Source organism: Cherax quadricarinatus, chromosome 19 (assembly GCF_038502225.1).
Source record: "Cherax quadricarinatus isolate ZL_2023a chromosome 19, ASM3850222v1, whole genome shotgun sequence".
NCBI lineage: Eukaryota > Metazoa > Arthropoda > Malacostraca > Decapoda > Parastacidae > Cherax > Cherax quadricarinatus.
The window spans coordinates 48101118-48125099 of record NC_091310.1 but is presented as its reverse complement, the minus strand read 5'-3'; the positions used below and the strand labels follow the sequence as shown (position 1 = coordinate 48125099).

General features: G+C 42.5%; 1 protein-coding gene across 3 annotated transcripts in view; it reads right to left on the bottom strand.

The window, feature by feature from the left end:
- Positions 1-23982, bottom strand: part of Upf2 (UPF2 regulator of nonsense mediated mRNA decay) — an 83258-nt gene continuing 59276 nt past the window's right edge. For all 3 annotated transcript variants that reach the window (XM_053776234.2, XM_070086808.1, XM_070086809.1), the window contains 6 exons: positions 13455-13527; positions 12390-12553; positions 10970-11231; positions 6422-6570; positions 2859-2951; positions 1-655 (listed from right to left, as the gene is read on the bottom strand). In XM_053776234.2, coding sequence (XP_053632209.2) covers positions 545-655; positions 2859-2951; positions 6422-6570; positions 10970-11231; positions 12390-12553; positions 13455-13527 — 852 coding nt within the window. In that variant the 3' untranslated portion in view covers positions 1-544. The remainder of the gene's footprint in view (positions 656-2858; positions 2952-6421; positions 6571-10969; positions 11232-12389; positions 12554-13454; positions 13528-23982) is intronic.

Genomic DNA, 23982 nt, shown 5'->3' with positions numbered 1-23982 from the left:
ACTCTTCGATTGTGTATTTAAGAAATCATAAAACCGGCTGTACTGATCTTGAATGAGCTAAGAGCAAAATCAACTCAATATAGATTACATTCCACTCTGCTTCACAAGACTGGATCAAGTTTCACATTCGAGTTCAGTACTGAACATACCTAGTATTTCATATACTAAGCATCTCATATACGTATGTATTCATCATCTCATGTATTTATGTAATCAGCATCTCTTGTATGTACCAATTTCTTACGTATGTAATCACAGAATACTTAAGTCTCGACACTTTTGCATTTCCAAACAAAGATATTAAATAAACATTTTCATTGAAGTATTTCATTCTATGTATAATATTTCACCTGCTTAAAAGTAGAACTGATCAATCAACAACCAATATGGCTCATAGTGTATCACATATAGTAAGTAAACCCATTTTTTTATAGCAGTATCTACATCTGCAGAAAACACAATACTTTATTTAAAAATATGTATTTTAAAATCTATAAATGACATAAAAATCTTGGCTTTGAAATTTCAACACAGAAGATCCAACTCATCTTATCTTCTTCGGTCCAAATATAAGGTCTGCATCAGGAGCACCCTTTGGATGCTGATATTTCGGTCGTCTATCACGGTTAAAATTCATGGTGGCTGGCCGCTGGGTCTGTAATCATTAGAGAATTTTTTTCTATACAGTATGATATGCAATATATGTAGTACAATACTAATGTTACCAAACAGGTAAGATATTTAATAGAAACAGGTGATTAATGAATAAAACTTTCAATAATGCAATGAAAACACATTTCCCACTAACTTCATTATTTATTATCATATGTGGTATAAAATGCAATGAACATTAATATACAGCATTGAAAAATACCAACCTTGAAAAAACATATTTAAGAAGAAGACTTCCATAAACATGTAAAAAAGTGATCCTTCTCTCAAGAGTGACTAATTCTTCCGAGTCTTTTATTTTCCTCTCCAACCATTCCCAGTTACATAACCACTCTCTGTTCCAAAACCTCACTCAGTTACGTAACTACTCTCAGTTATACAACCACTCAGCTCATTAGGTATTCCTGAAGGAGTACAGGCATTTTTTTTTTTTTTTTTTCAACAAGTCGGCCGTCTCCCACCGAGGCAGGGTGACCCAAAAAAGAAAGAAAATCCCCAAAAAGAAAATACTTTCATCATTATTCAACACTTTCACCACACTCGCACATTATCACTGTTTTTGCAGAGGTGCTCAGAATACAACAGTCTAGAAGCATACACATATAAAGATACACAACATATCCCTCCAAACTGCCAATATCCCAAACCCCTCCTTTAAAGTGCAGGCATTGTACTTCCCATTTCCAGGACTCAAGTCCGACTATATGAAAATAACCGGTTTCCCTGAATCCCTTCACTAAATATTACCCTGCTCACACTCCAACAGATCGTCAGGTACCAAGTACCATTCGTCTCCATTCACTCCTATCTAACACGCTCACGCACGCTTGCTGGAAGTCCAAGGAGTACCGGCATACCTTGCTAATATGGCACTTCACTTTAGAGCACTTTGCTAAAATGAAGCTTTTCAATCATATTTGGCAGTGATGTGCACATCAGGTTAGCAATACAGTACTGTAGCATTTTATTTATTATTTTTACTTTCACATTTTTTTTTAGGCCAAGTGCTATTGTACACTTAATAAATGACAGTGTAAACTTGTGAAAAAAAAAAAAGGGCTATGATTCACTTTACGGCAGTGATCTGTAACCTAACCCACTGTATTAGTGAGGTATGATGTATTTTTAAGTGGCAGACAATTATTATTCTTCCTTCATGGTTTTCATTTATAACTTGAGAATGTATCATCTGATCGGCTTAAAGGATGATATCCTTTTAGGTTTAGGCTGTGTTGGTGAAAATTTGCCAATTTACTAACTGGAGATTCTCGCTTTGGTCAGCTTCAAACTTTTAACAGTGGTGTCCTTTTCCCAAAAGGACGTTCAAAGAGACTTTGGGTTAATGTTAATTTTAATTTGCACTTTTACTAAACAAACTGCTATTTGTGCAATAAATGCTGCTTTTGCTTTATCTTACTTACATAAAGGTTTAGAATGATTTTGGGTTGTATAAGTGTCAATTTACCAATTTTAATAAAGAAACTGAGAAAACTAGGATACTGGTATTCATGCAATAATCTGTGAATGCCTCATACAATTGTCTTCCAGTCTTCAATGCTGATAACAAAAAAAAATGCATCTTCTGAGTGGCTTCGAATCTGAAGACCTAGTATGTTTTGGGATATTGGTCCCGGGGCGATAGTCAAAGATTTTAAAGACGGCATATCTTACTTAGTGGAAGGTTAAATTGGTTTTGACCTTCTTAAGTGCCAATTTGAAATCCTTATTTAAGAAATGAGGATATTGGTTTCCTTATCATAATTTGTGAATGCCTCTTCTAACTAACTGGCTTTAAATGTTTAATGCTAATAAAAAATTGCACTTTGTACTACTGTACTTCTTTGGTGTGCACTGACACAGATGGAATACAACACATGAGCACATGTCTCACCCATGTGTTTCACAAGTACAGTATCAGTTTGTAAAGTTAATCACAACAAGGTAAACCTAGGAAGATTTCCTCAGATCCTTACCATGGCTACTTCTGATTTGCAGTCCTGTGTGATGCTCACTATACCACACAAGTAATAAACAGACTTGATAATAAAGGAAATCAGGAATTAAACCAAAGAGAATTAATGTTATTTAATAAATACACAAAGTAATAAAGAAAGTCAGGAATTAGATTTAAGAAATTTGTAGAACCTTGTTGTCTAACAAATACAGAAAGTTGTTCTGTGGATTACCTGTTGCATAATTTCTGCTGCCTCTTCCTCCTCTTGTCGTTCATTTATTTCCAGAGTCATACGCTTAACTTTTTCTTTCTCAGCTCTCTCCGCCTGCAAGAATAATACATAGTTAATATGTTCCCTCCAGTGCGACTTTCAAGTTTTTTTTTTTTTTTTTTTCAACAAGTCGGTCGTCTCCCACCGAGGCAGGGTGACCCAAAAAAGAAAGAAAATCCCCAAAAAGAAAATACTTTCATCATCATTCAACACTTTCACCACACTCACACATTATCACTGCTTTTGCAGAGGTGCTCAGAATACAACAGCTTAGAAGCATATACGTATAAAGATACACAACATATCCCTCCAAACTGCCAATATCCCAAACCCCTCCTTTAAAGTGCAGGCATTGTACTTCCCATTTCCAGGACTCAAGTCCGACTATATGAAAATAACCGGTTTCCCTGAATCCCTTCACTAAATATTACCCTGCTCACACTCCAACAGATCGTCAGGTCCCAAGTATCATTCGTCTCCATTCACTCCTATCTAACACGCTCATGCACGCTTGCTGGAAGTCCAAGCCCCTCGCCCACAAAACCTCCTTTACCCCCTCTTTCCAACCCTTTCGAGGACGACCCCTACCCCTCTTTCCTTCCCCTATAGATTTATATGCTTTCCATGTCATTCTACTTTGATCCATTCTCTCTAAATGACCAAACCACCTCAACAACCCCTCTTCTGCCCTCTGACTAATGCTTTTATTAACTCCACACCTTCTCCTAATTTCCACACTCCGAATTTTCTGCATAATATTTACACCACACATTGCCCTTAGACAGGACATCTCCACTGCCTCCAACCGTCTCCTCGCTGCTGCATTTACCACCCAAGCTTCACATCCATATAAGAGTGTTGGTACTACTATACTTTCATACATTCCCTTCTTTGCCTCCATAGATAACATTTTTTGACTCCACATATACCTCAATGCACCACTCACCTTTTTTCCCTCATCAATTCTATGATTAACCTCATCCTTCATAAATCCATCCGCCGACACTTCAACTCCCAAGTATCTGAAAACATTCACTTCTTCCATACTCCTCCTCCCCAATTTGATATCCAATTTTTCTTTATCTAAATCATTTGATACCCTCATCACCTTACTCTTTTCTATGTTCACTTTCAACTTTCTACCTTTACACACATTCTCAAACTCATCCACTAACCTTTGCAATTTTTCTTTAGAATCTCCCATAAGCACAGTATCATCAGCAAAAAGTAACTGTGTCAATTCCCATTTTGAATTTGATTCCCCATAATTTAATCCCACCCCTCTCCTGAACACCCTAGCATTTACTTCTTTTACAACCCCATCTATAAATATATTAAACAACCATGGTGACATTACACATCCCTGTCTAAGACCTACTTTTACCGGGAAGTATTCTCCCTCTCTTCTACATACCCTAACCTGAGCCTCACTATCCTCATAAAAGCTCTTTACAGCATTTAGTAACTTACCACCTATTCCATATACTTGCAACATCTGCCACATTGCTCCCCTATCCACTCTATCATATGCCTTTTCTAAATCCATAAATGCAATAAAAACTTCCCTACCTTTATCTAAATACTGTTCACATATATGCTTCAATGTAAACACTTGATCTACACATCCCCTACCCACTCTGAAGCCTCCTTGCTCATCCGCAATTCTACATTCTGTCTTACCTCTAATTCTTTCAATTATAACCCTACCGTATACTTTTCCTGGTATACTCAGTAAACTTATTCCTCTATAATTTTTACAATCTCTTTTGTCCCCTTTCCCTTTATATAAAGGGACTATTCATGCTCTCCGCCAATCCCTAGGTACCTTCCCCTCTTTCATACATTTATTAAACAAAAGTACCAACCACTCCAACACTATATCCCCCCCTGCTTTTAACATTTCTGTCATGATCCCATCAGTTCCAGCTGCTTTACCCCCTTTCATTCTACGTAATGCCTCACGTACCTCCACCACACATACATTCTGCTCTTCTTCACTCCTAAAAGTTGGTATACCTCCCTGGCCAGTGCATGAAATTACTGCCTCCCTTTCTTCCTCAACATTTAAAAGTTCCTCAAAATATTCTCGCCATCTACCTAATACCTCCCTCTCCCCATCTACTAACTCCCCTACTCTGTTTTTAACTGACAAATCCATACTTTCCCTAGGCTTTCTTAACTTGTTTAACTCACTCCAAAATTTTTTCTTATTTTCATTAAAATTTCTTGACAGTGCCTCTCCCATTCTTTCATCTGCTCTCCTTTTGCACTCTCTCACCACTCTCTTCACCTTTCTTTTACTCTCCATATACTCTGCTCTTCTTATAACACTTCTGCTTTGTAAAAACCTCTCGTAAGCTACCTTTTTCTCTTTTATCACACCCTTTACTTCATCATTCCACCAATCACTCCTCTTTCCTCCTGCCCCCACCCTCCTATGACCACAAACTTCTGCCCCACATTCTAATACTGCATTTTTAAAACTATTCCAACCCTCTTCAACCCCCCCACTACTCATCTTTGCACTAGCCCACCTTTCTGCCAATAGTCGCTTATATCTCGCCCGAACTTCCTCCTCCCTTAGTTTATACACTTTCACCTCCCTCTTACTTGTTGTTGCCACCTTCCTCTTTTCCCATCTACCTCTTACTCTAACTGTAGCTACAACTAAATAATGATCCGATATATCAGTTGCCCCTCTATAAACATGTACATCCTGGAGCCTACCCATCAACCTTTTATCCACCAATACATAATCTAACAAACTACTTTCATTACGTGCTACATCATACCTTGTATATTTATTTATCCTCTTTTTCATAAAATATGTATTACTTATTACCAAATTTCTTTCTACACATAGCTCAATTAAAGGCTCCCCATTTACATTTACCCCTGGCACCCCAAATTTACCTACTACTCCCTCCATAACATTTTTACCCACTTTAGCATTGAAATCCCCAACCACCATTACTCTCACACTTGATTCAAAACTCCCCACACATTCACTCAACATTTCCCAGAATCTCTCTCTCTCCTCTACACTTCTCTCTTCTCCAGGTGCATACACGCTTACTATAACCCACTTTTCACATCCAATCTTTATTTTACTCCACATAATCCTTGAATTTATACATTTGTAGTCCCTCTTTTCCTGCCATAGCTTATCCTTCAACATTATTGCTACTCCTTCTTTAGCTCTAACTCTATTTGAAACCCCTGACCTAATCCCATTTATTCCTCTCCATTGAAACTCTCCCACCCCGTTCAGCTTTGTTTCACTTAAAGCCAGGACATCCAGTTTCTTCTCATTCATAACATCCACAATCATCTCTTTCTTATTATCTGCACAACATCCACGCACATTCAGACATAATCTAATCTTGTCTATATATAAGAGCTGTGAAAGACACATAGTAACTTGAGTATAAATTCTGTACTCAAGTATATACAATAAGGATTACTTATTACTGTATATGATAAAGGTCTCACAACTAAACATCACCAAGACTTATGTTATTTACCTCTTCACGTGTCCGGAGCTTGGTGACCAGTTCGGAATCAACTGGCATTTCCACACTGTTATATTGCTGCTTGTTGCCAGAACGTGTCATCAAAAGAAAGTTCACAACAGGTTTATTCTCTTCCTCTGTTCCCTCACACAGAAGTTGATCTGATCAATGAATCATCAAGCATTTGAGACACTAGCATATACAGCAACACTACACAGCTACAAGGACATCATGTTCCAAACAATACACAATACAGGTTTGTATTGTTCTTAAAATTTCCATTCACATCTACAGCTGTAATGTCTAACAGTACTGAAAAGAGTGGACTGGTTGTAGAAGATTTATCAAGAGGCCTAAGTTGACTGGTACTGTGGCAGATGATTAAATAAAGAGTGATTATGCCTTTTCATAAAAGTAAAGACTTGTGAGCTTATAATACTACAGGTATTTTCCTCAGGGCTCAAAAATGGCCTTTTTTAATTAACACATTGGCTGTTTCCTACCAAGGCAAGGTGACCTAAAGAATAAAAACTTTCATCAATCACTCTATCATTGTCTTGCCAGAGGAGTGCCAATACTACAGTTCAAAAACTGCAACGTATCTTCACCCCTCCTACAGAGCACAGACACTGTACTTCTCAGCTCCAGGACTCAAGTCTGGCTAACTGGTTTCCCTGAATTCCTTCATAGGTGTTACTTTGCTCACACTACAACAGCATGTCAAGTCATAAAAACCACCGGGTCACCATCTGGAGAAGACCCGGGCCGGAAGTACTGGCGAATCAACAAGAAGAAGAAGTCATAAAAACTTGAGGAAATTTTCACCATGTATAGTTTAATTAAGTCATTTTGTGCCCCTTAAATATTGTACCAGCGATATGTGACTGACTAAAGAGGAAATAAGAAAAATAAGGCTGAGAGTACTATAATGAGAGTGGTTATTGCAATGAAATTCTCTGGAAAGGAAGAACAAGGAAAGGATGCAAATAATAGCTCAAAGAAAGTGACTATTTCAGCATTTATATAGGTGTGTGAAATGCATTTAGGGGTATGAATATGAAAAATTTACTTAATGCAGAGAAAAGAGTAAAGTACTTTTACACTTAGTCTATGAAATATCTGATATACTTTTGTGATTGTTTTGATAGTGAATAGTAGTGTTAGTTTTCTATGGTGTTACACAGTGTAGAGGGTAGTATGAACAGCTGAGCATCACTCTGACACTTTTTAACCCTCTTTTTAACTATAAGTTCCATTCTTACTGGCAGGCTCCTCTCAGCCCATGAAAGTGGGAGCCAAGAGTAGAGATGATGATTTGAAAGGGGTCACAGTAAAGAATAAAAAGTCACAATATCATTTTTGGAACAGTGCACAGATAACCTGCACTTAGGAGACAAACTTAAGAAGAAATTTCTGACTCAGATCATTAACAAGTCACAGTGAAGCTTAAAAGGAAGAAGCAAGAATGTATGCGTGAGGGGGTGGGGGAGTGGTAGAACAAGAGGGGTGGGTGGTGCAGTAGCAGTTACTGTAGTTGTTGATATTGCTGTCATCAATGTCACTGTCATTGTTGATGCTGGCATCAGTGGTAGAAGGTAGTAATAGTACAGTGAAACCTCAAAAATCGAACTGCTCCCAACTCAACCAATTATGTAAGTGTATTTTTTTAAGTGCATTTATAAGTGCATTTTTGAGGGTCTGAAATGAACTAATCTAATTTACATTATTCCTGATAGGAATAAATTCGTTCGGTAGCGGCACTCGGACAGCCTTCTGGACTGAAGAAAGTTCAATATTTGAGGTTCCACTGTACTTGAAAAATAATGGCAGTGTAGTATTAGTGAAGAAAAAAAGCAGTAGTAATATGGTAATAGTAGAGATAAACCATAAGAAAAAGAGAATAGAGGAGCACTGAAGAGAGCTACTGGCCTACAGGTGCAGAACAAAAGCCCCCCTAGGACAGAACTCACCTACGCAGAAGACAGGAAAGGCAATAAAAATATAGGAAAGGTGAAGAGATAAGGAGAGGAGACAGAGGTCAAGTCAAGACACCAGTGTTCTGAGGTTTAGAGCATTTGACAACATAGTGAGAAAGGAGAGCATCTACAGAGACAAAGCCAGAACAAAAGATTCATATTAGGAATGTTATGTACAAGGGATGCTTCAACAAGACAGCATCTGTGAAGGCTAGAATAAGGATTGGCAGTTATGGCAGAGGACCAGCTAATAGGATGACTGTGATCTCTAACATAACAGAAAAGAGCATTGTTAGTGTCGACAAGGCTAAAACTTCTTTTGTGCTCTTTAAGTCTTTCAGAAAGAGAGTAGACAGTTTCTTCAAAATACAGTGGACCCCCGGTTAACGATATTTTTTCACTCCAGAAGTATGTTCAGGTGCCAGTACTGATCGAATTTGTTCCCATAAGAAATATTGTGAGGTAGATTAGTCCATTTCAGACCCCCAAACATACACATACAAACGCACTTACATAAATACACTTACATAATTGGTCGCATTCGGAGGTAATCATTATGCGGGGGTCCACTGTACTGGAAAAGACAAAAGGAGCAGGAAATGGAGTAGACACCAAAAGCATCAGTGGCAGGAGGGAAGGCATGAGCTAAATTACTACAAAGGGTATTAGTTTGGCAAAAAAGTAAGTTTAATATCTAAAAGACAGATGGTGTTAATATTTAGGAGACTGGAAATTTATGGAAAGCAAAAAAACAGAAAATTTCACAGAAGAGAATCTGGGAGAAAAGAAAGTGAGAAAACTAAATAGAATGGAAACTGTAATAGGATAAAATGTTGTGCTAGTAATAATGGTCCCTGAACTTCAAAACATGTTGAGAAACTTTGCAGTCTATTTCTAATATCAGCTAGTAAGGTTTACTATACAGTGGACCCCCAGTTAACGATATTTTTTCAATCCAGAAGTATGTTCAGGTGCCAGTACTGACCGAATTTGTTCCCATAAGGAATATTGTGAAGTAGATTAGTCCATTTCAGACCCCCAAACATACACGTACAAACACGCTTACATAAATACACTTACATAATTGGTCGCATTCGGAGGTGATCGTTATGCGGGGGTCCACTGTACTAGAATCATTATAAAAAGAAGTAGGTAATGTCTGTACACTGAATTTTCTACTATATTAGATAAGGCTAAAGAGGTCTTTGTGGCATTTATGGATTTGGAAAAGGCGTATGACAGGGTGGATAGGGGGGCAATGTGGCAGATGTTGCAAGTGTATGGTGTAGGAGGTAGGTTACTGAAAGCAGTGAAGAGTTTTTACGAGGATAGTGAGGCTCAAGTTAGAGTATGTAGGAAAGAGGGAAATTTTTTCCCAGTAAAAGTAGGCCTTAGACAAGGATGTGTGATGTCACCGTGGTTGTTTAATATATTTATAGATGGGGTTGTAAGAGAAGTAAATGCGAGGGTCTTGGCAAGAGGCGTGGAGTTAAAAGATAAAGAATCACACACAAAGTGGGAGTTGTCACAGCTGCTCTTTGCCGATGACACTGTGCTCTTGGGAGATTCTGAAGAGAAGTTGCAGAGATTGGTGGATGATTTTGGTAGGGTGTGCAAAAGAAGAAAATTAAAGGTGAATACAGGAAAGAGTAAGGTTATGAGGATAACAAAAAGATTAGGTGATGAAAGATTGAATATCAGATTGGAGGGAGAGAGTATGGAGGAGGTGAACGTATTCAGATATTTGGGAGTGGACGTGTCAGCGGATGGGTCTATGAAAGATGAGGTGAATCATAGAATTGATGAGGGAAAAAGAGTGAGTGGTGCACTTAGGAGTCTGTGGAGACAAAGAACTTTGTCCTTGGAGGCAAAGAGGGGAATGTATGAGAGTATAGTTTTACCAACGCTCTTATATGGGTGTGAAGCGTGGGTGATGAATGTTGCAGCGAGGAGAAGGCTGGAGGCAGTGGAGATGTCATGTCTGAGGGCAATGTGTGGTGTGAATATAATGCAGAGAATTCGTAGTTTGGAAGTTAGGAGGAGGTGCGGGATTACCAAAACTGTTGTCCAGAGGGCTGAGGAAGGGTTGTTGAGGTGGTTCGGACATGTAGAGAGAATGGAGCGAAACAGAATGACTTCAAGAGTGTATCAGTCTGTAGTGGAAGGAAGGCGGGGTAGGGGTCGGCCTAGGAAGGGTTGGAGGGAGGGGGTAAAGGAGGTTTTGTGTGCGAGGGGCTTGGACTTCCAGCAGGCATGCGTGAGCGTGTTTGATAGGAGTGAATGGAGACAAATGGTTTTTAATACTTGACGTGCTGTTGGAGTGTGAGCAAAGTAACATTTATGAAGGGATTCAGGGAAACCGGCAGGCCGGACTTGAGTCCTGGAGATGGGAAGTACAGTGCCTGCACTCTGAAGGAGGGGTGTTAATGTTGCAGTTTAAAAACTGTAGTGTAAAGCACCCTTCTGGCAAGACAGTGATGGAGTGAATGATGGTGAAAGTTTTTCTTTTTCGGGCCACCCTGCCTTGGTGGGAATCGGCCGGTGTGATAATAAATAATAAATTATGTGAAACAAAAATTCTCACCATAAGTCTTCTTAGCAGTGGATTTGACATGCACAGGCACAGATATATCCAGCTGGCCAGGGCGAGGTACAGTGCTGGCACGCTCCATGAGGCTGTCCGCCATCATGCGGTCAAAGGCTGACATGAAATCAGTGTCCTCTTCACAGTCAACATGTTTAACATTAACCTTCATATCTCCTTCTAGTATTTCATCGCCAAGCATTTCTCCATCGTCATCTCCTATGTCATCCTCTGCATCACCGGTCAACACACCTTCTCCTTCCTTCAAAATTAAATCATAACATACATGTACAAATTAAATTACCTACCTACTAGTAATTAATTTCTGCATAAAGCACCAGGAGCCCACTTAGAATATGTCATAGTTACACCAGATACTCATCACCCTTGACTGCAATATGTTCAAAGGCACATTAATGAGTTCAGTGTAGCTATCACTTGCCCACTGATATATATCTGTTGTAGTATGTTCGATCTACATATTGCAACAATGCTTAAGACTGCAGTTTACAATCCTCTACTCCAGAATAAACACACACACATACACAGCAGAGGCAGGGCCAGAAGCTGCAAATCAACCCCTGCAACCACAAATAGGTGAGAAAGTGCATGCACACACATGCACATACACACACACCAATGTCCAGCAACCACCACCACACTGCATCTGGGATTGGCAGAATGATGCACATTCTATGCTGTATCTCCATCAATCTGATGACAAACAGTGGAATTTAGCCCAAATGTACCCTGGAAAATGACACTGCTGAACTTGGATTCTTTGAAATTTATTTTGATGAACCCCACATTCAAATGATATTGAGGTACCTTGCCAAAAGATACTTCAAATATACAATGATAAACATGTTGGTTTCACCATGATCATTTCTGCGCCATCAGAAAAGATCCCATAGCTCGGTTGGAAGAGTAAAAACTAATTAGTCATAATGAAGCATTTGGGTGTAGCCGATGTTGCTGTCAGCAGGTCAATGACCTTCAACCTCATGCCTCTGTATCTTGGTAAGAACTGAGGGGAATTTTTTTTTTATCTTATTACAACCACAAAATGTGTTTTTTTTTTTAATTGGAGGAGGGGGGTCGTAACAGTGAAAGGGTTAAGGGAAGCAGTGGAGGGACAGGGGTTGCTGAAGTGTGAGTACGTACTGGTCAGACAGTCACAATAACAACCAACAAAACAATAAAATTTAATACACAGTTCTTAACCAATGTCTAGTAAAAAAACAATAATCTTATTTGGTGCAAATTTATTTTATATCTAATAAGAGATCATAATAGTTTACAAATCTGATGCATCTCATTACATACAGGAAGGAGATAACAGACAATACATTGTAAATGAATTCAAAATAAATAATGCTAACAAGTTTTAAGAGGAAAGGCACATGGACAGAGCTCTCACCTCCTCCATAGTGTTGCGTCCTGGCTGACTGTGTTGTGAAGGGGTGAGAGAATCTCCGTGGGATTCACTCCAATCCAACTCACCTTCCACCTCTTCAAAGTCTTCTTCATCTTCCATATCTTCAAGTATGTCTCCCTCCAACTCCACAACTTGGCTGTTGTCACCTGGATTACACATCAATTTTACATTTTCAAAGATAATGAAGTTTTTTTTTTAACACGTCAGCAGCTTCCCCCCGAGGCAGGGTGACCCAAAAAGAAAGAAAAACCCAAAAGGAAAGAAAAAACTTTCATCATCATTCAACACTTTTACCATCACTCATACATAATCACTGTCTTTGCAGAAACACTGATACAACAGTTTAGTTGTCCCTCCAAACTGCCAATATCCTGAATCCCTCTTTTAAAGTGCAGGCATTGTACTTCCCATTTCCAGGACTCAAGTCTGGCTAACTGGTTTCCCTGAATCCCTTCACAAAATATTACCCTGCTCACACTTCAACAATGATAATGAAGTTGTGTAAAATAAAAACAGTGTGTATACATAGATGAATACATATATTTTTTAAACACACCAGCCATTCTCCCACAAAAGTAGAGCGATTTGAAAAAGAAGGAAAAACTTTCACTGCCATTTATTCAATTACTGTCTTCCCAGAAGTGTGCTTACACCACATATCAGATAATCTCCTAAACTGCAATATCCCTCACCCTTCCTTCAGGGTGCTGGCATTGTACTTCATATCTCCAGGACTCAAGTTCAGTTAACCAATTCCCTAAATCCCTTCATAAATGTTACCTTTCTCACACTTCAACTATACATCAAGTCATAAAACCATTTGCCTCCACTCATGCCTATCTAACATGCTTGTACATGCCTGCTGGATGTTGGCGAATAAGATGTAGGTATGTGCCAGGAATTTGAAGTGTAGCTTTAATGGGCCAATGTGCAGTCAGTATTATTTAACCAAAACAAACTTAAGTATAATGTGTTCATTTGAAATAAGGATTAATAAATTGGCAATATGAATGACAGATCTCTCAATACACACAGACAAAAACTTACCTTCTTCTATGATTGTATGAAGGGCTTCGCTCTCCTCTTCTGGCTGAAGATACTGCCGTAAACTTGGTACTTGCTGTCACAAAAAATTATTTGATGAAACACATTTTAAAGGCATAACACAAACACAAACATACCCTCAGGGGCCAGGAACTGTGACCCATCCCTAGAAACCACATGTAGATGAGTATGTACGTATGTGTGCGTGCATGCACATGTGCGCACACACACACACACACACACACACACACACACACACACACACACACACACACACACACACACACACACACACACACCACACACACACACCACACACACACACCACACACACACACCACACATACACACCACACATACACACCACACACACACACCACACACACACCACACACACCACACACACACACACACACACACACACACACACACCACACACACACACCACACACACACCACACACACCCCACACACACACACCACACACACACCACACACACACACCACACACACACCACACACACACCACACACCACACACCACACACACACACCACACATGCACCACACACACACCACACACACACACCACACATGCACCACACACACACCACACACACACCACACACACCACACACACACACCACACACCCACACACACACACACACACACCACACATACAAACACACACACCGCACATACAAACACAAACACACATACACGCATGCATGCATATACAACAGGCCTAGTGTCTAATCGACATGTGCCTAAGACAAAATGGTAACTAACACACACACACACACGCGCGCGCGTGCACACGCACACACGCGCACGCACGTCAAGAAATTAGAGAAAGTGCAAAGGTTTGCAACAAGACTAGTCCTAGAGCAAAGGGGATTGTCCTACAAAGAAAGGTTGAGGGAAATCGGCCTGACAACACTGGAGGACAGGAGGGTCAGGGGAGACATGATAACGACATATAAAATACTGTGCGGAATAGACAAGGTGAACAAAGACGGGATGTTCCAGAGATGGGACACAGAAACAAGAGGTCACAATTGGAAGTTGAAGACTTGGATGAATCAAAGGGATGTTAGGAAGTATTTCTTCAGTCATAGAGTAGTCAGGCCGTGGAATAGCCTAGAAAGTGACGTAGTGGAGGCGGGAACCATACATAGTTTTAAGGCGAGGTTTGATAAAGCTCATGGAGCAGGGAGAGAGAGGACCTAGTAGCAATCAGTGAAGAGGTGGGGCCAGGAGCTATGACTCGACCCCTGCAACCACAAATAGGTGAGTACACACACACACACACACACACACACACACACACACACACACACACACACACACACACACACACACACACACACACACACACACACACACACACACACACACACACACACACACACACACACACACACACACACACACACACACACACACACACACACACACACACACACACACTGAGACATCTGAAACAGCACAGAGACAAAGATATTACAGAAGTAGCATTGGCAATGGCTACATCAAACAGACAACAGGTCTGAAGGAAGCATGGAAACTAAACTGTATGCAGAGGTCCTGTCAAACCCACATGGGGCCAAAACAAAGACAGGGAGCACACTAGGACAGAATGAGAGGTTGGAAGACATTGAAGGAACTAGGACATGTGCAAGGACCTTACCAGATACCTGTGGGGGCCAGGAGCAGGTGAGCAGGAAGGATAAACCAAGAAGCATAGGGGCCATAACTAGGGAAGGGACTGAAGGAAGGAACACTCCATGGGAAGGAACTAAAACACATCAGAGGATGCAATGGGAGTCACAGTGGGAGGTGGAAAGGGAAAGATCCGTGTTTGTCTATGGGCTAGACGAAGCTAAAGGGAAAACTTATGATGAAAGAAAGCAGGAGGAGAAAAAAGCGATTGAAGATATCATGAAGGTGATAGGCGAGGGGGACATGACCCAGGTGGCAAATTTTCGGAGAATTGGGTGGTTCACAAAGAAAAGCAATCGGCCTCTCAAAGTAATTTTCAAGGCAGAATCAACCCGAACCATGATCCTGCAGGAGAAAGCACGGCTGAGAGGCAAGCAGGAGTTCCGGGGTGTGTACCTCGATCGAGACAGAACACAGGACGAAAGGAAGACAATGAAAGAGAGAGTTCAAAAACGAAAGGAGAAATGGGAGGAAATGAAAAAGGAGAGCAGAATAACCCAGGATCAAATGGAAGGACAAGCGCACCCCCCAGAAACACCTGCAGAAGGACTCCAGCCACGACACCCCCAAGGCAACTGAACAATCCAAACCAACCATCACACACTGATCCCTCTGTTTCCACCCCCCGCACCACAGTTACAGTATTAGAACAGAAGTTGAAGGTTTGGTACACAAATGCAGATGGATTAACGAATAAACATGAGGAATGGCAAGAAAGAATCAATGAGAAGTCCCCAGACATCATAGCAGTTACAGAAACAAAACTCATGGAGACAATAACAGATGCAATCTTCCCACCAGGATACCAGATCATGAGGAAAGATAGAAGGGGCAGGGGGGTAAGTGGGGTTGCTCTGCTCGTAAAAAACAGATGGAAATTCGAGAAAATGGAAGGAATAGATGAGACGGGAGAAAGAGACTACATAGCAGGTACACTTCAGTCTGGGGAACACAAAGTGGTCATTGCAGTGATGTATAATCCACCACAGAACTGCAGGAGGCCAAGAGAGGAATATGAAGAGAGCAACAGAGCAATGGTGGACACACTTGCTGAAGTGGCAAGAAGAGCTCACTCCAGCAGAGCAAAGTTGCTGGTTATGGGGGATTTCAACCACAGGGAGATTGACTGGGAAAACCTGGAGCCACATGGGGGTCCCGAAACATGGAGAGCCAGGATGTTGGACGTGGTGCTGGAAAACCTCATGCACCAACATGTTAAGGACACTACCAGAGTGAGAGGGGAGGATGAACCAGCAAGATTGGATCTTGTGTTCACCCTGGGCAGCTCAGATATTGAGGACATCAAGTATGAGAGTCCCCTAGGAGCTAGCGACCACGTGGTTCTGTGCTTTGAATACATAGTAGAGCTGCAAGTGGAGAGAATAACAGGAGTTGAATGGGAAAAGCCTGACTATAAAAGAGGGGACTACATAGGGTTGAAGAACTTCCTGCGGGAGGTCCAGTGGGACAGAGAACTGGCAGGAAAGCCAGTAAATGAAATGATGGAATATTTATTATTTTTTTTTTTTATTATCACACCGGCCGATTCCCACCAAGGCAGGGTGGCCCGAAAAAGAAAAACTTTCACCATCATTCACTCCATCACTGTCTTGCCAGAAGGGTGCTTTACACTACAGTTTTTAAACTGCAACATTAACACCCCTCCTTCAGAGTGCAGGCACTGTACTTCCCATCTCCAGGACTCAAGTCCGGCCTGCCGGTTTCCCTGAATCCCTTCATAAATGTTACTTTGCTCACACTCCAACAGCACGTCAAGTATTAAAAACCATTTGTCTCCATTCACTCCTATCAAACACGCTCACGCATGCCTGCTGGAAGTCCAAGCCCCTCGCACACAAAACCTCCTTTACCCCCTCCCTCCAACCCTTCCTAGGCCGACCCCTACCCCGCCTTCCTTCCACTACAGACTGATACACTCTTGAAGTCATTCTGTTTCGCTCCATTCTCTCTACATGTCCGAACCACCTCAACAACCCTTCCTCAGCCCTCTGGACAACAGTTTTGGTAATCCCGCACCTCCTCCTAACTTCCAAACTACGAATTCTCTGCATTATATTCACACCACACATTGCCCTCAGACATGACATCTCCACTGCCTCCAGCCTTCTCCTCGCTGCAACATTCATCACCCACGCTTCACACCCATATAAGAGCGTTGGTAAAACTATACTCTCATACATTCCCCTCTTTGCCTCCAAGGACAAAGTTCTTTGTCTCCACAGACTCCTAAGTGCACCACTCACTCTTTTTCCCTCATCAATTCTATGATTCACCTCATCTTTCATAGACCCATCCGCTGACACGTCCACTCCCAAATATCTGAATACGTTCACCTCCTCCATACTCTCTCCCTCCAATCTGATATTCAATCTTTCATCACCTAATCTTTTTGTTATCCTCATAACCTTACTCTTTCCTGTATTCACCTTTAATTTTCTTCTTTTGCACACCCTACCAAATTCATCCACCAATCTCTGCAACTTCTCTTCAGAATCTCCCAAGAGCACAGTGTCATCAGCAAAGAGCAGCTGTGACAACTCCCACTTTGTGTGTGATTCTTTATCTTTTAACTCCACGCCTCTTGCCAAGACCCTCGCATTTACTTCTCTTACAACCCCATCTATAAATATATTAAACAACCACGGTGACATCACACATCCTTGTCTAAGGCCTACTTTTACTGGGAAAAAAATTTCCCTCTTTCCTACATACTCTAACTTGAGCCTCACTATCCTCGTAAAAACTCTTCACTGCTTTCAGTAACCTACCTCCTACACCATACACTTGCAACATCTGCCACATTGCCCCCCTATCCACCCTGTCATACGCCTTTTCCAAATCCATAAATGCCACAAAGACCTCTTTAGCCTTATCTAAATACTGTTCACTTATATGTTTCACTGTAAACACCTGGTCCACACACCCCCTACCTTTCCTAAAGCCTCCTTGTTCATCTGCTATCCTATTCTCCGTCTTACTCTTAATTCTTTCAATTATAACTCTACCATACACTTTACCAGGTACACTCAACAGACTTATCCCCCTATAATTTTTGCACTCTCTTTTATCCCCTTTGCCTTTATACAAAGGAACTATGCATGCTCTCTGCCAATCCCTAGGTACCTTACCCTCTTCCATACATTTATTAAATAATTGCACCAACCACTCCAAAACTATATCCCCACCTGCTTTTAACATTTCTATCTTTATCCCATCAATCCCGGCTGCCTTACCCCCTTTCATTTTACCTACTGCCTCACGAACTTTCCCCACACTCACAACTGGCTCTTCCTCACTCCTACAAGATGTTATTCCTCCTTGCCCTATACACGAAATGTAACAACAAAATGCAAGGAGGCAGTGGAAAGGTTTATTCCCAAGGGCAACAGTAACAACGGGAAGACCAGAACGAGCCCCTGGTTTACCCGACGGTGTAAGGAGGCAAAAACAAAGTGCAATAGAGAATGGAAAAAGTACAGAAGGCAGAGAACACACGAAAATAGGGAGATCAGTCGCAGAGCCAGGAATGAGTACGCACAGGTAAGGAGGGAGGCCCAGCGACAGTATGAAAATGACATAGCATCGAGAATCAAGACTGACCCGAAACTGTTGTATAGCCACATCAGGAGGAAGACAACAGTCAAAGACCAGGTGATCAGATTAAGGACAGAAGGTGGAGAACTCACAAGAAATGATCAGGAGGTATGTGAGGAGCTGAACAGGAGATTTAAGGAAGTTTTTACAGTAGAGACAGGAAGGGCTGTGGGAAGACAGCACAGAAGGGAACATCAAGAGGGAATATACCAACAAGTGTTGGATGACATACGAACAACTGAGGAGGAGGTGAAGAAGCTCTTAAGTGACCTTGACACCTCAAAGGCGATGGGACCGTACAACATCTCCCCATGGGTCCATAGAGAAGGAGCAGAGATGCTGTGCGTGCCTCTAACCACAATCTTCAACACATCCCTTGAAACTGGGCAACTACCTGAGAAATGGAAGACAGCTAATGTAGTCCCCATATTTAAGAAAGGAAACAGAAACGAGGCACTAAACTACAGACCTGTGTCTCTGACATGTATTGTGTGCAAAGTCATGGAGAAGATTATCAGGAGGAGAGTGGTCGAACACCTGGAAAGGAACAAGATTATAACTGAAAACCAGCATGGGTTCATGGAAGGCAAATCTTGTATCACAAACCTCATGGAGTTTTATGACAAGGTAACAGAAGTAAGACACGAGAGAGACGGGTGGGTAGATTGCGTTTTCCTAGACTGCAGGAAGGCCTTTGACACAGTTCCCCACAAGAGATTAGTGCAGAAGCTGGAGGATCAGGCGCACATAAAAGGGAGGGCACTGCAATGGATAAGGGAATACCTGACAGGGAGGCAGCAACGAGTCATGGTACGTGAAGAGGTATCACAGTGGGCGCCTGTTACGAGCGGGGTCCCACAGGGGTCAGTTCTAGGACCAGTGCTATTTTTGATATATGTGAACGACATGATGGAAGGAATAGACTCTGAAGTGTCCCTGTTCGCAGATGACATGAAGTTGATGAGAAGAATTAAATCAGACGAGGATGAGGCAGGACTGCAAAGAGACCTGGACAGGCTGGACATGTGGTCCAGCAACTGGCTTCTCGAATTCAATCCAGCCAAATGCAAAGTCATGAAGATTGGGGAGGGGCAAAGAAGACCGCAGACAGAGTATAGGCTAGGTGGACAAAGACTACAGACCTCACTCAGGGAGAAAGACCTTGGGGTGACCATAACACCGAGCACATCACCGGAGGCACACATCAACCAAATAACCGCTACAGCATACGGGCGCCTGGCAAACCTGAGAATAGCGTTCCGATACCTTAATAAGAAATTGTTCAAGACACTGTACACTGTGTATGTTAGGGCCATACTGGAGTATGCAGCACCAGTCTGGAGCCCACACCTGGTCAAGCACGTCAAGAAGTTAGAGAAAGTACAAAGGTTTGCAACAAGGCTAGTCCCAGAGCTCAAGGGAATGTCGTACGAGGAAAGGTTAAGGGAAATCGGACTGACGACACTGGAGGACAGAAGGGTCAGGGGAGACATGATAACGACATACAAGATACTGCAGGGAATAGACAAGGTGGACAGAGATAGGATGTTCCAGAGAGGGGACACAGGGACAAGGGGTCACAACTGGAAGCTGAAGACTCAGACAAGTCACAGGGACGTTAGGAAGTATTTCTTCAGTCATAGAGTTGTCAGCAAGTGGAATAGCCTAGCAAGTGAAGTAGTGGAGGCAGGAACCATACATAGTTTTAAGAAGAGGTATGACAAAGCTCAGGAAGCAGAGAGAGAGAGGATCCAGTAGCAATCAGTGAAGAGGCGGGGCCAGGAGCTGAGTCTCGACCCCTGCAACCACAATTAGGTGAGTACAATTAGGTGAGTACACACACACACACACACACACACACACACAGGCATAGGACCCAGGAAAACAAGGAGATTAGTAGAAGAGCCAGAAACGAGTATGCACAGATAAGGAGGGAGGCCCAGCGACAGTATGAAAACGACATAGCATCGAAAGTCAAATCTGACCCGAAACTGCTGTATAGCCACATCAGGAGGAAGACAACAGTCAAGGACCAGGTGATAAGGCTGAGGAAAGAAGGTGGAGAACTCACAAGAAACGATCAAGAGGTATGTGAGGAGCTCAACACGAGATTTAAGGAAGTATTTACAGTAGAGACAGGAAGGCCTCTGGGGGGACAGACCAGATGGGGACACCAGCAAGGAATACACCAACAAGTGTTGGACAACATACATACAGATGAGGAAGAGGTGAAGAAACTGCTAAGGGACATAGATACCTCAAAGGCAATAGGACCGGACAACATCTCCCCGTGGGTCCTTAGAGAGGGAGCAGATATGTTGTGCATGGAAACTGGGCAACTACCTGAGGTATGGAAGACGGCAAATGTAGTTCCCATTTTTAAAAAAGGAGACAGAAAAGAGGCACTAAATTATAGACCTGTGTCATTCACGTGTATAGTATGCAAAGTTATGGAGAAGATTATCAGGAGGAGAGTGGTGGAGCACCTGGAACGAAACAAGAGTATAAATGCCAACCAGCATGGATTCATGGAAGGCAAATCCTGTGTCACACACCTTCTGGAGTTTTATGATAAAATAACAAAAGTAAGACACGAGAGAGAGGGGTGGGTTGATTGCATCTTCTTGGACTGCAAGAAGGCCTTTGACACAGTTACTCACAAGAGATTAGTGCAGAAGCTAGAGCATTAGGCGCATATAACAGGAAGGGCACTGCAATGGATCAGAGAATACCTGACAGGGAGGCAACAACGAGTCATGGTACGTAATGATGTATCACAGTGGGCACCTGTGACGAGCGGGGTCCCACAGGGGTCGGTCCTAGGACCAGTGCTATTTTTGGTATATGTGAACGACATGATGGAAGGGTTAGACTCAGAAGTGTCCCTGTTTGCAGATGATGTGAAGTTAATGAAGAGAATTAAATCAGATGAGGACCAGGCAGGACTTCAAAGAGACCTGGACAGACTGGACACCTGGTCTAGCAAATGGCTTCTCGAATTTAATCCTGCCAAATGCAAAGTCATGAAGATAGGGAAAGGGCACAGAAGACCACAGAGTATAGGCTAGGTGGCCAAAGACTGCAAACCTCACTCAAGGAGAAAGATCTTGGGGTGAGTATAACACCGAGCATGTCTCCAGAAGCACACATCAACCAGATAACTGCTGCAGCATATGGGCGCCTGGCAAACCTGAGAACAGCATTCCGATACCTTAGTAAGGAATCGTTCAAGACACTGTACACAGTGTATGTCAGGCCCATACTGGAGTATGCAGCACCTGTTTGGAACCCGCACTTGATAAAGCACGTCAAGAAACTAGAGAAAGTACAAAGGTTTGCAACAAGGTTAGTTCCAGAGCTAAGGGGAATGTCCTATGAAGAAAGATTAAGGGAAATCGGCCTGACGACATTGGAGGACAGGAGGGTCAGGGGAGACATGATAACGACATATAAAATACTGCGTGGAATAGACAAGGTGGACAAAGACAGGATGTTCCAGGGAGGGGACACAGAAACAAGAGGCCACAATTGGAAGTTGAAGACACAAATGAGTCAGAGAGATATTAGGAAGTATTTCTTCAGTCATAGAGTTGTCAGGCAGTGGAACAGCCTAGAAAATGATGTAGTGGAGGCAGGAACCATACACAGTTTTAAGACGAGGTTTGATAAAGCTCATGGAGCGGGGAGAGAGAGGGCCCAGTAGCAACCGGTGAAGAGGCAGGGCCAGGAGCTAAGACTCGACCCCTGCAACCACAAATAGGTGAGTACACACACACACACACACACACACACACACACACACACACACACACACACACACACACACACACACACACACACACACACACTCACACTCACACTCACACTCACACTCACACTCACACGCACACGCACACACACACACAGAGTCACAGAGGGTGAGGCAATGGGAGGAAGAAAGGGCAAAATCAGTGTTTATCCATGGGCTTCAGGAGAGAGAGGAAAGGACACACACTGAAAGGCAGCAGGAAGAAAGAAAGGAGATTGAGAAAATCATCACGGAAATAGGTGAAGAGATGGACGAGATTGTAAATTTTCAGAGAATAGGGGGGTACTCGAAGGGGAGAAACCGACCAATCAAGCTGATTCTCAGGACGGAAACAGTGCGGAACAGGATCCTCCAAGAGAAACCACGATTGAAATACTCGGAAGAGTACAAGAGGGTGTTCCTAGACAGAGACAGAACAAAATCAGAACGACAGCAGCTGAGGGAGAGGACAAAAAAGCGAAAGGAGCTAGGAAAAGAGACAAGGAGGGAACCAGCAGAGGTCAGTCAGAGCAGAACAGAACAGCAAGGGCAAGCACACACACAACTACTCTCAGAACCCCCGGATAGGTAGACTCCAAGAACCATATATCACACCATCCCAACACACACTACAATCCATACCCACAGCCTCCACTCAACACCGAGCTATAGAATCCCACAGTATGCCACCAGGTCTCCCACCCTCACAGGCCCCCCAAACCACAGTGTTGAAAAGGAAACTGAAGGTATGGTACACAAACGCTGATGGAATAACAAATAAGTGGGAGGAGTGGCATGAAAGAGTCAAAGAAGCATCACCGGACATCATAGCTCTCACAGAAACCAAGCTTACAGGTATGATAACAGATGCCATCTTTCCAACGGGATACCAAATCCTGAGGAAAGACAGAGGGAACAGGGGGGGTGGAGGAGTGGCGTTGCTGATCAAAAATCGCTGGAATTTTGATGAGCTGGAGAGAGGAGACAGCGGAGAAGAAAGTGATTACATAGTGGGAACACTTCACTCTGGAGGTCCCAAGGTGGTAATAGCAGTGATGTATAACCCACCACAGAACAGCAGGAGGCCAAGGCAAGAGTACGACGAGAGCAATAGAGCGATGGTTGACACACTGGCTAGAGTGGCCAGAAGAGCTCATGCATGCAGGGCAAAGCTCCTGATCATGGGTGACTTTAACCACAAGGAGATCGATTGGGAGAACTTGGACCCACATGGGGGCCAAGATACATGGAGGGCTAAGATGATGGAGGTGGTACTGGAAAACTTCATGTGCCAACACGTAAGGGACACTACAAGAGAGAGAGGAGAGGATGAACCAGCAAGGCTGGACTTAGTATTCACCTTGAGTAGTGCAGATATCGAGGACATCACATATGAAAGACCCCTTG